Source organism: Polypterus senegalus, unplaced genomic scaffold, assembly GCF_016835505.1.
Source record: "Polypterus senegalus isolate Bchr_013 unplaced genomic scaffold, ASM1683550v1 scaffold_4722, whole genome shotgun sequence".
NCBI classification, from domain to species: Eukaryota; Metazoa; Chordata; class Cladistia; order Polypteriformes; family Polypteridae; genus Polypterus; species Polypterus senegalus.
In genome coordinates this window covers 731-13,209 of record NW_024382826.1, presented here as the reverse complement: position 1 = coordinate 13,209, position 12,479 = coordinate 731, and the positions used below count along the sequence as shown (strand labels likewise).

The 12,479-nt window shown below is 41.9% G+C and overlaps 1 protein-coding gene across 1 annotated transcript in view; it reads left to right on the top strand.

Moving 5' to 3' along the window:
• LOC120521193 (butyrophilin subfamily 1 member A1-like) overlaps nucleotides 1-12,190 on the top strand; it is a 39,680-nt gene extending 27,490 nt beyond the window's left edge. The window contains exons 7-10 of the mRNA XM_039742987.1: nucleotides 512-550; nucleotides 2,064-2,090; nucleotides 2,184-2,210; nucleotides 11,564-12,190. Coding sequence (XP_039598921.1) covers nucleotides 512-550; nucleotides 2,064-2,090; nucleotides 2,184-2,210; nucleotides 11,564-12,105 — 635 coding nt within the window. The 3' untranslated portion in view covers nucleotides 12,106-12,190. The remainder of the gene's footprint in view (nucleotides 1-511; nucleotides 551-2,063; nucleotides 2,091-2,183; nucleotides 2,211-11,563) is intronic.
• The last annotated feature ends 289 nt before the right edge of the window (nucleotides 12,191-12,479 follow it).

Here is a 12,479-nt window from a genome sequence, read left to right as displayed (position 1 = left end):
AATCCATCTGTTCTCTGAGTCTGGTTTTACAAGAGTAGAGAGCAGGCTGTGTGGGGTGCCAGTCCACGATTGGCCTCACACACACACACACACACACACACACACACACACACATTGTATCACAATTAACTTATTTAGTGTTGATTTGGCTGTCTTGTCTTTGAAATGAAAAGTGGAGTAAAAGCACACAGAATACAAGATGCAGACACAGAAGGAACATCCAAACTCAACATACAATGGCTTGGCCAGGCAGATGTGCTAACTACTGTGCCACCATTTTCAGTTGTATGACTATGGTGGGTCTTCATGCACAGTACACAAATGTATGTAGTCTGTCAACAGAAAAGTCTTCACTTGTGAGAACATCACTTGACCAACTGAGAAGAAGAAATAATTAACTGTAATTTGACACAATGGCCTGATGGTGGGACGAGACACGGATGGAGAGATTGCTGTCATCAGTCTCTAATTTTCTCTCAAATGTTTGCTTTCTTCTTCTCTTTCACTCCAGTCGGATTCCTTCCTATTTGGTTTCTGCACAAGGAAATTGGTAAGAAAAAGATTTAATCCTGATGAATTAAAATTTAAATTAAAAACTTTGAAAGCTGTGAATGGAGTGAGTCTATAAAGAAAGACAAATCAAGGATTACACCATGAAAGGTTTGGTCTTAGAAATGACATCTCCAGCCTAGAGAGTGTTGGTCAGGAAGAGCATGGAGTCTTGGGATCCTCCCCTAATATTATTGTGAATATTTATTGACTTTATTCTTTATCTGTGACAGGATTGGTGTTTAATAGTAAACGCACTCCTGTCAACACACACACTGCCCTCCTCTCATCCGGAGGTGCCCACTGTGCCATCCTCTCATGTCTTATTCATACCCGCTCAAAAAGGTCCCTTATGTTTTCTTCTCATCTTCTTCCTCTTTGATTTTTTGTCCTGCTGTCCATATCGTTGGTCCATCTATCAGATTCAATAAATTTGAGGGTCCTGGGGCTCAGACCCTACCTCAGTAGTACTGGACACAACACAAGAGTCCTCCTTATCTTTTGTCTGTTGTTGTTTTTTATTTTATTCAAAGCTCTGTCTGTTCCAGTCAGTCTGATTATTAAACATTTGGATGTAAACCCCTAAGACAGAACTGGACTCAGTAAAGTGGACAGCACATGTCACCTGACAGAAGTTCAGTCCTCTGTTGTCACTCTGGTTTCTCAGTTCACAGCGCAGTTTGTTTCTTATGTGGTCACTGATACTCGGACGGTTGGCATTGAGAAACCATTTAAGCTGACAATATAGTAGATGGCTGGCATATTTGAAATTAGGAGTCACCCTGGTAAAGAAGAGGGTCTGTCCACCTAATAAATAAACAGAACACAATGACAGATGGAGTAAAGACAAAACACAATAAAGAAAATCAGGGAGAACAAGAAAAGCATGGGGGGCACCAAAGGACAACAAGCAGTCTGAGGGCTGACTGGAGACAAAACCAAAAGTGTTAACAAACAGTCGGGCTAAACGGGACCACCTGATATCAACTGGCCATCCAGTTTGTGACGAGTGAGCAGGTTGTATGAAGTTGGTGCCCAGAAATGCCAACAGGAGATTTGCCCTTATCTGTCACCACAGTTACAATGACTGGCACGTGTCTTATTGTATTACAGTCACACTAATTTACACCTGCAGCGTTCATTTCTGTGTTTCTGTGGTCACGAGGACACGGTCAGAAGTCTCACAGTAGGACCTCCACTCCTAATAATCATAAATAATTCTGTTCCTTCTTCATCAGACGTCACGCAGATTCAAAGCCAAAGGCCAGTAGGCTGTTAATTCTGCAAATCCACTTTCAGTCTGTGCTTGGCACTCCAGCTATTGTCATGTCCATTGTTCTGCTGTCTATTATAAGGGGTCTTTATGAAATGAAATTTGAAATGCAAAGATATTTTAAGACTTCAGAAGAGGAAAATGAAAGTAAATGAAAGTAGCGAGTGAGAACTGAAGAGATGATGTGTTAAGTTGACCCACCTGATTATTCACTCAGTAACGCAGCTCTCTTCTTCTGCAGAAAAGTCACAACGCGTCACCAATGCAGGTACAATATTTGAACTGGGGGTCACTGGGGGTCTTTCAAGTCTCACTCTTTATTGGACTCATTAAGTTTATTTCTTTATTTCTTATTTTACAGAATGGAGGAGAATATGCAGCTCAGCAGGTACGGTTGATAAGCTGCTCATGAAATTCTCATTTTCTGTGTCTGTAGTCTTTGTGTCTTCATGTTAAACGTGTCACCTTCATGACCATGACAAGCAGCACCTTGTGAGCTCTGTGACTGTCCCCCAGGTCTCAGTTAATGACTGAGGTCCCTCTGTGTGGGTGACATGGTGACACAGTGGTAGCACTGCCGTCTCCCAGTAAGGACAGTGGGGTTCACATCCTGGGGACTCCTTGTGTGGAGTTTACATGTTCTGCCTGTGACTGTGAGGGTCTCCTCCGTGTGCTCCAAAGACATGCAGGTTAGGTGGTCCGGTGACGCTCAGTTAGCCCTGATGTGTGTCTGAGTGTCTGCACACTGATGGACTTGTGTCCCGTCCATGTGTTGTTCCTGTCTTGCCCTGATGCCTGCTGTGATCGGCTCCATCTGCCCCTCGACTCTGCCCTGGATAAGCAGGTTATGACAATGGATGGCTGCTTGTTCTGTGTGTTTAAAGGCAGATGAGCTGCTAGTTCAGGAACAGGAAGACCTCAGCCTCTACTGCCCCCTGGTGGTCTCTTTGAATATCACTAGTTATCTTATTAGGAAGATGGCGCCGACTGGTGTGGCTGGCCGTCTGCTCGTCTCTCTAGTCTATGTTTTAACTTTGTTTTTATGTTTTATTTCATCCCAATGGTCACTGTCCTATGATCGGGAGTCTTTACTAAACATATTTTCTGGCCTACTTTCCTCTCAATTTTCATCTTCTGATTGGATTTTGCTTGAACCTCCACCGTTGTTTTATTCATCTCCTGACTTCTTCACCTGGACACCGTTGTTCACCTGTATCAGTCAGTTGAATGCCCCTCGGAGACGCAAACGTACCCCGCCCGTCGTGGGAAAAGAGCCAGAATTGCTGATAACACTAGAATTACCAGAGCCTACAAAAAAACTCGTAATTCCGTCCCACCTTAAACTGCTTCTTAAATCCCTTCACACCTCTCCGCCAGCGCCCTTTGTCTTCTAAATGTGCTGATAAAGAGAAGCTTGGAGCAGCCGGCTATTCCATCCCCCCACCAATTTAGAACGTGCACGAACTTCTCTCCAGCTCATACCTTGATTGAGTATCTGGGAGTGAAGTGGAGTTTTAGAGTAGAAATAATAGATCGTTATTTGGAACACACGCATTTCATGTCTGTTCCGTTTCTACAGTAATCTGTGTCAACACATTGTTAAAACAGAAACGTTTTTTATATTCTAGTAGTAGATGACAAAATGTAGGCATAAACTATATAATGTATGAAGCCTGAAGTTCAAAGAAATAGACAAATCAACACAACAATTGCGCTTTTATTTAAAAATATAACTGCAGAAACAAAAGCCGCTTAACATGCAATCAAGTTTAAGGTGCAATGAGTTCCTGGTATCAAAAGGTCACGAGTTTGATCCTGCGCCCCTCCGTTTTGAGAAGTAAACTGCTCTTAGTCTTACTGTTTTAGAATAAAAGCATACATTTGATTTCAGTCTGTAACAGCCGGTGCAATTTATGATCCTTGTAAAGGTTAGCTTTTTTTTTTTTTTTAATTCACTTTTCATTCTCTCAGTCGCGTTCAGAATCAATCCATACAACCCCATCTGACACGGCTGTTTTCACTAAAGCGCTATAGCTCTGCAGTGTACCACGATGCATACTAACGCCACCAAAGGGTTCTGACACACAAACGCTGGCGAAGCCTTCTTCTTATCTCACCGTCACTTGATTTTCTTTTTATTCAGTTTTATTGAGTGTTCCTGCCAGTCCCCGCATGTTGCTGTATGCTGTTTCTTTTGTACTCCAGGACATGCAGAGGAAAGAATGGTAAAGAGCAGTAACTTCGGCGCTATATGCAATCATCAGACACTCCCCATCTGCCCGTGTCGTTCAAACACAGGAACATATATTGGTGTAAAAGTATAACAAAAGTGCACTTTTATTCAAGTGCACTTTTTCCATCGCCTTTTCCTGTAAGAAGCAATGTACACACTTCTCTCTATGCTGTGGTTTCTATTACACACCTGAAAGAAAGAGACAATATATGTGAAAATATAATCGCACTAATGCAATATTATTTGAAAACGAACAGCGTCAGATCGGGTGTGAATTTATGCAGGAACTGGAAATTCTCTGATGCGGGACCTTCCCCCAGGGAAGAAAGTACAGTGTCAGGTGCTCATTCAGTGTAATAGAAACCATAGCACAGAGAGGTGTGTACACGGCAACAAGTACACGTGTTGTAAATGTAGGAAGGACGGTCCTTGGGTGTGTGGGAACTGTTAATATTTGAATGTGATGATTTTATATAGCACGGAATGAAAATCAGCACTTTTTAGCATTGCACCATGCAAGCTGTCGTATCAATCGCCTACTGTAACTTGCTTTCTTTTTTCTTCGGTTATACAGGTAGTTTTGAATAAAAGTGCACTTGTTTTGTTTTTGAAATGAAGTGTCTGTGTGCACTTTTCGTGGCATTACACGTGTATTTTTTGAGCATGCCCGTTTGAGCAGTATAAAAAGTATTGAAAAGTATAACAAAACAACGGGCAGATGGGGAGTGTCTGATGATTGCATATAGCGCGCCGTTACTGCTCTTTACTATTCTCTCCTCTGCGTGCCTTTAGTACAAAAGAAACAGCATACAGCAACATGCGGGACTGGCAGGAACACTCAATAAAACTGAATAAAAGAAAGCAAGTGACGATGAGATACTGGTCTTTAAGAAGGCAGCTTCACCAACGTTTGTGTGTCAGAACCCGGGGTTTGGCGTTAGTATGCATTGTGGTACACTGCAGAGCTATAGCGCGTTTTAGTGAAAACAGCCATGTCAGATGGGGTGGTATGGATCGATTCTGAACGCGACTGATAGAATGAAAAGTGAATTAAAAAAAAAGCTAACCTTTACAAGGATCATATATTACACCGGCTGTTACAGACTGAAATCAAATGTATGCTTTATTCTAAAACAGTAAGACTAAGAGCAGTTTACTTCTCAAAATGGAGGGGCGCAGGATCGAACTCGTGACCTCTTGATTCTCAAGCGGGGGCTGAATCTACTGAACCACGGAGGCAGTTACAATAAACTGGTGTCAATGTCACATGTTTAGGCGGCTTTTTGTTTCTGCAGTTATACTTTTGAATAAAAGCGCAATTGTGTTATTCTTGTGAAAATGTTTCTTTGATATTTTGACTTTAGGCTTCATACACTATATAGTTTATGCCTACATTTTGTCATCTACTACTAGAATATAAAAAACGTTTCTGTTTTAACAATGTGTTGACACAGATTACTGTAGAAACGGAACAGACATGAAATGCGTGTGTTCCAAACAACGATCTATTATTTCCACTCTAAAACTCCACTTCACTCCCAGATACTCAATCAAGGCATGAGCTGAGAGAAGTTCGTGCAAGTTCTAAATTGGTGGGAGGATGGAATAGCCAGCTGCTCCAAGCTTCTCTTTATCAGCACATTTAGAGGACAAAGGACGCTGGAGTAGAGGTGTGAAGGGATTTAAGAAGCACTTTAAGTTTGGACAGGATTACGAGTTTTTTCGTAGGCTCTGGTAATTCTAGTGTTAAACAACCCCGACTCAAGTTCCAGAGCTTTGTTTCCTGATGCCTGCGAGTTGTCTATGACCCATCTTCTCCTTTTGAGGAATCCATCACTGATTCATGGGCGCTGGACACCGGATTTAATTTCTCCATTTCAAGACAGCATCACTTTTCCTCGGTATGCAATCAGGCAGTAAACGCTGCTAATCTTCGCACTCTCACCCGTGCTTATCCTGCAACGAGCTCTTCTACTTCTATCAAGGCTGCTCTCCTGAACGTGAGATCAGTGTCTAATAAAAGTTTTATTCTGCAAGACTTTATTACATCAAATAATCTGGATTTCTTCTTCATCACTGAGACTTGGATTTTAAATGATGACTCTTCATGTTTTTTCCACTATATCTGATTTTAAAACCATTTTCTCTAGTCTTTATATGCATGACCAAAATAATGATATCAATGACTCTGTCAACAACAACAACAACAACATTTATTTATATAGCACATTTTCATACAAACAGTAGCTCAAAGTGCTTTACATATTAAAGAATAGAAAATGAAAGACATAATTATAAAAAATAAATCAACATTAACATCGAATAAGAGTAAGGTTCAATGGCCAGGGGACAGAAAAACAAAAACTCCAGACGGCTGGAGAAAAATAAAATCTGTAGGGATTCCAGACCATGATACCGCCCAGTCCCTCTGGGCATTCTACCTAACATAAATGAAACAGTCCTCTTTGGATTTAGGGTTCTCACGGAAGGGCTTGATGATGATGATGGTCACGTAGACTTCTTCCTTTTAATCCGTCCATCATTGTTGGAGCATCATGAAGCTTTGAGTAGGTGGAGGTGGCGCAGGCCACCACCACAAAGAAACCGGAAAAAGAAACAGAAAGAGAGTAGGGGTCAGTATGGATTTTAGAGCCACCATGAATAGTTGTTATGATGAATTGAACATACAGAGTATCAGGATTAAGTTAAATTACGATTAAAATGAAGTTATAAAAGGCCATGTTAAAGTAATGTGTTTTCAGCAGTGTTTTAAAGTGCTCTACTGTATCAGCCTGGTGAATTCCTATTGGCAGGCTATTCCAGATTTTAGGTGCATAACAGCTGAAGGCCGCCTCACCACTTCTTTTAAGTTTTGTTCTTGGAATTCTAAGGAGACACTCATTTGAGGATCTGAGGTTACGATTTGGAATAAAAGATGTCAGACATTCCGATATATAAGATGGGGCGAGATTATTTAAGGCTTTATAAACCATAAGCAGAAATTTTAAAGTCAATTCTGAATGACACAGGTAACCAGTGTAGTGACATCAAAACTGGAGAAATGTGTTCGATTTTCTTTTCCTAGTTAGGATTCTAGCAGCTGCATTCTGCACTAGTTGCAAACGATTTATATCTTTTTGGGTAGTCCTGAGAGGAGTGCGTTACAGTAATCTAGTCGACTGAAAACAAACGCGTGAACTAATTTCTCAGCATCTTTCAGTGTTAAAAGAGGTCTAACTTTACTTATGTTTCTTAAGTGAAAAAATGCTGTCCTAGTGATCTGATTAATATGTGATTTAAAATTCAGATTACAGTCAACAATCACCCCTAAGCTTTTTACCTCCGTCTTGACTTTTAATCCTAATGTATCCAGTTTATTTCTAATAATCTCATTGTATCCATTATTGCTGATCACTAAAATTTCAGTTTTCTTTATTTAACTTGAGAAAATTACTATTCATCCATTCTGAGATACTAGTCAGACATTGTGTTAGTGAATCAATAGAGTCGGGGTCATCAGGTGCTATTGATAAGTACAGCTGTGTGTCATCAGCATAGCTGTGGTAGCTCACGTTGTGCCCTGAGATAATCTGACCTAACGGAAGCATGTAGATTGAGAATAACAGCGGACCCAGGATAGAGCCTTGTGGAACACCATATCGGGATATCATGTGTCTTTGAGATTTGATTACCACAACTCACAAAAATTTTCTCCCTGCCAGGTAGGATTCAAACCAATTTAAGACACTGCCAGAGAGGCCCACCCATTGACTAAGGCGATTTCTAAGAATATTATGATCAATGGTGTCAAATGCAGCACTCAGATCTAAGAGGATGAGAACAGATAAATGGCCTCTGTCTGCATTCACCTGCAAGTCATTTACTACTTTAACGAGTGCAGTTTCTGTGCAGTGATTTGTTCTGAAACCCGACTGAAATTTATCAAGAATAGCAGGTTTATTGAGGTGGTCATTTAACTGCATAATGACTGCCTTCTCTGTCGTAAAATTTAATTCCTCCTGTGAAACGGTTTTAGATGCAATTGCTCCGCCCAAGACACGCAGTAATAAGATAAGACCTGCTCCCTGGCTAAATGAAACTACGCTGATCGCCACCACGCCTGTCGAACTGCTGAACGGTGTTGGAAAAAAGATGGACTGACTATCTCTAAACAGACAACTGTCTTCTCTTTTCAATTTCCAGGCTGAAGTTAAGAAATTGAAACATGACTTCTTTGCCGATGTAGTATCCCGCCATTCAAACAATCCTAGGGTTTTATTTAATTCAATTAATGCGGCCATTCACCCTCATTCTGTGATGGGATTAAATAGCACTGTTCATTCATGTGAGCAGTTTCTTGATACTATCCGCCGTGGCATTGTTCAAACTTGCTATGAACTTCCTACTGTTAATCATGACATTGTTCTAGATTCTTTTGTTCAAGTCTCACTTTCAATGCTAAAAAGAACTATTGACACCCTTAAACCAGCTTCCAGCCACCTTGATGTTGTACCACCACGTCTCTTAGTGGAAGCCTTTGATGTGTGTGGTCCATCTTTACTAGCCATTATAAATGATTCTATTAGTTCAGGGGTTGAGTCCTCATTTTTTAAACATGCTGCAGTCCGTCCTCATCTAAAAAGGCAGGATTAGATCCTGGAGTTTTAACCAACTTTCATCCAATTTCTCAGCTCCCATTTCTGGCTAAAATTCTAGAAAAAATTATTTATAATCAATTGGTCGATCACCTTAACTCCAATAATTTATTTGAGACCTACCAATCTGGTTTTAGGTGTTATCATGGTGTTGAAACGGCACTCCTGAAAGTGTTCAACGATATATCTCTTATTACTGACTCAGGTGATGCGGCAGTCCTTGTCCTCCTTGACCTGTCCGCTGCCTTTGACACTATTGACCATGAAATATTGCTGATGTGGCTCGAACATCTTGTTGGGCATAAAGGGGCCGCTCTTAACTGGTTCAGGTCATATCTAACTGGTAGACACTTTCAGTGACTTTAAATTACTCTTTTCGCTCTACTGCTCCTTTTAAATGTGGTGTTCCTCAGGGATCCATTTTGGCTCCTGTTTTATTCTCTATATACCTTCACCCTATTGGAGCTATTTGTAGGAAATTTAACATTTCTTTTCACTGCTATGCTGATGATACTCAGGTTTATATTCCCATCTGCAATTCTGCAACAAATCAACTCCACAACTGTCTGTCTGAACTAAGATCGTGGATGGCCAATAATTTTCTTGATCTGAATCAACCTAAAACAGAGAGCAGCTTATAGTAGGTCCATCAGCTAAAGCCCACATTAGTCTTGGACTTCTCGGCTCTTTCTCTGTCTTTTCCAAACATCAAGTCCGCAATCTTGGTGTTACCTTTGATAGTAACCTCTCGTTTGAGAAACAAGTAAATTCTCAAGAGTTGCTTTTTCCAACTTCGTCTATTAGGTAAAATCGAGCCTATATTATCTTCTAAAGATCTTGATAAAGCTACTCATGCTTTTATTTTTTCTCGCCTCGATTTTTGCAATTCGCTGTATTCTGGAATTAGCAAATCTCTGATACACAGGTTACAGCTGGTCCAAAATGCTGCCGCTCGCTTTCTGGTTGGGGCAAGAAAGTCTGGCTCTGTTTCTCCCTATTGTAGCTTCATTACACTGGCTGCTGCCTGTCAGTTTTCGAATTGATTTTAAAATATTGCTTCTAGTTTCTAATCGTTACATGGGGTCGCTCCTGCCTATTTATCTGAACTGTGTGTTTTACACCAGCCATCCAGAGTGCTTAGATCTTCTGGTCAGTTGTCTCTTGTTGTCCCTCGTACCGAGTGTCAAACTAAGGGGGACACACAGGGCTTTGACAGCTGCTGCCCCTCACCTGTGGAACTCTTTACCTCATCATATTAAGGAGTCGTCTACAATTCAAAACGAGATTAAAAACTCACTTCTTTTCACTTGCATTCAGTGACCTTCAGTAATACTGAGGGTTTCCTCTTTGTGATCATATAACATTATTTCTATTTATTATCTATCTTATTTCATGTGAATATATTTTATCACTGTTTATGTTTTATTGTTTACTGTTTCTGTTTTCTTTTATTCTATTATTGTAAAGCACTTTGGCCGCAGCATTACTTTGTTGTTTTAAATATGCTATATAAATAAATTGACATTGACATATTCCTATGAAGTTCACTAAACAATCCTCTGTCATAAACAGCTGGATTCTCCTTGGCAGGCGGACATTACTTTATTTTGTGTTTCAAGAACGTCAGACAAGTCAGTGAAGACAGAACTAAAGACCGGACCCTCCTCGTGCAGACACAACTCCTCAGATGTCTTCCTCGGTACAAAGGATGCTCGTTTGTCTTGTAGACTTTATTCTCAGAAGATCATTTTGATTCAGTGGTCTCGTACCGATTAGTACTGCTTGTCATTGTCACTAATCCTGTTACTTAAAGACTCCGTGATGTCCCTTCTGTCACTTAGGACCCTCTTGTGTTTCAGTGCAGACCCTTTCTCAGTCCCCCATTTCCAGCATGTCGATGTTGAAGTATTTGTGAGATGACAACACTGAGGACACACTTGAGGTTTTCACTCCCAACGTTTGCTCTTTTTAAAGTAAACTGAGTGCTGCTGAGTCCTCACAGGGCCCGCTGTCCATTCTCAGCCCCTCAGTGTCCAGTCCTGTCCCCTCTTTAGTGCCACTTTGTGTTTTGTCCTGCTGTCCTGTCCTTTGTCATCACTATCAGTGTTGTCACCTTGTATGTCCTCTCGTCCCCCTCTCCTTATTAAAGCCCCCCTCACCTGTACTGACCAGTCACATGGTGTCCCTGCTGACTGATGACTTGTGACACTTCATCCTCGTCACTGACAGACGGCCATCTTGTGTTGTTAGATTCAGGGTCATAAATTCAGTGCCCCCCATTGTCACTTCTGACAAGGAACTGAGAAACATAAAATGGGGGTCTGCTAAATAAAAGGCCACCAACGCAGTGTAAGGACGAGAAAACTGACAGAGTCCTGACAGAGCAGAGCAGAGCAGCACAAAATGAATCAAAGTGGACAGGAATGACAGGAACAGGAGGACAACAGGCCAGGGGGGACATGAGACCCTCAGGTTAGTGAGGACCAGTCTGAGAGCTGCTGGTGAGTCTGTGAACGAGTGCCAGGCCTCACTGGTGGTCTTCTTGTTTGTGTCTTTAACAAATCCTCGCTGTGTGATTCGTCTTTTATTAAAATGTTCACAGCGTGGTGATCAGGCTCTTTAGGGTTAAATGAAGATAAAATGGAGGAGGTCAGAGGTGCGACTACACAGGGGGGCCGAGCAGTGACACAGAGAGACACACGAGGGGCTTGGTGGGCTGAGAACTGAACACGTGCTGTTTGAGATCTTTGTCTTTTTAATGTTCAGGTCCTTCAAGGAGTGTAAATGTGTTGTTGTCTTCCTCAAGTCCCCTGATTTCCTGACGTCTTCCTCTTTTCTTCTTCTTCTCCTCAGCTGATGTCACTTTTGACCCTGAGACTGCACATCCATGTCTCATTGTGTCTGAAGACGGGAAAGAAGTGAGACTGACAGACACATGGCAGAGTGTGACGGAAAATCCAAAGAGGTTTAACCACTGTGTTTGTGTACTGGCCAGAGAAAGATTCACGTCAGGGCGACACTACTGGGAGGTGGAGGTCGGGGGGAAGACTAACTGGGATTTAGGAGTCGCCAGAGAGTCGGTCAGCAGGAAGGGGGATATTACAGTGCGCCCATATGATGGATACTGGACTGTGTGTCTGAGGAATGAGAACGAGTATGTAGCTTGCATTGGCCGTTCTCTCCCCCTCCCGCTGAGAGTGAAGCCCCAGACAGTGGGGGTCTTTCTGGACTATGATGGAGGTCAGGTCTCCTTTTACAATGCCCAGTCCCGCTCTCACCTCTACACCTTCACAGACTCCTTCACTGAGCCCCTCTATCCGTACTTCAATCCTAATCTTAATGACGATGATAAAAACGCGGCCCCTCTGGTCATCTGCCCCCTGCGCACACACTGACCCCTCTGTATTAATGTCGTCTGTCCATCTCTGAGCAGCACAAAGCCGATGGAGACTTTCTTTAACATCAGACCACCGAACTCAAAGCCCCTGAGGTTTCCTGCTGTTTGCTGCTTGTCTGATTTTCATTTTCAGGATTTCTGTGTTTAATGAGACATCAGGACTGAACACTTGGGATTTTAAATGTCGCCGGATCAAAGCGTCGGCTCCATCATCAAATGTGAATCTGAGGGTCTGAGAATGAACAGAAATCCTGAGTGCGCGTCTTTAATTTGACATTCAAAGAGGAATTCAACAAAGATGGTCGTGTTCTCCACAGCACCGGATTGGTTTTCTTCAGTCGTTGTGTGACGTCACTTGCTGGTGGTCAGTCC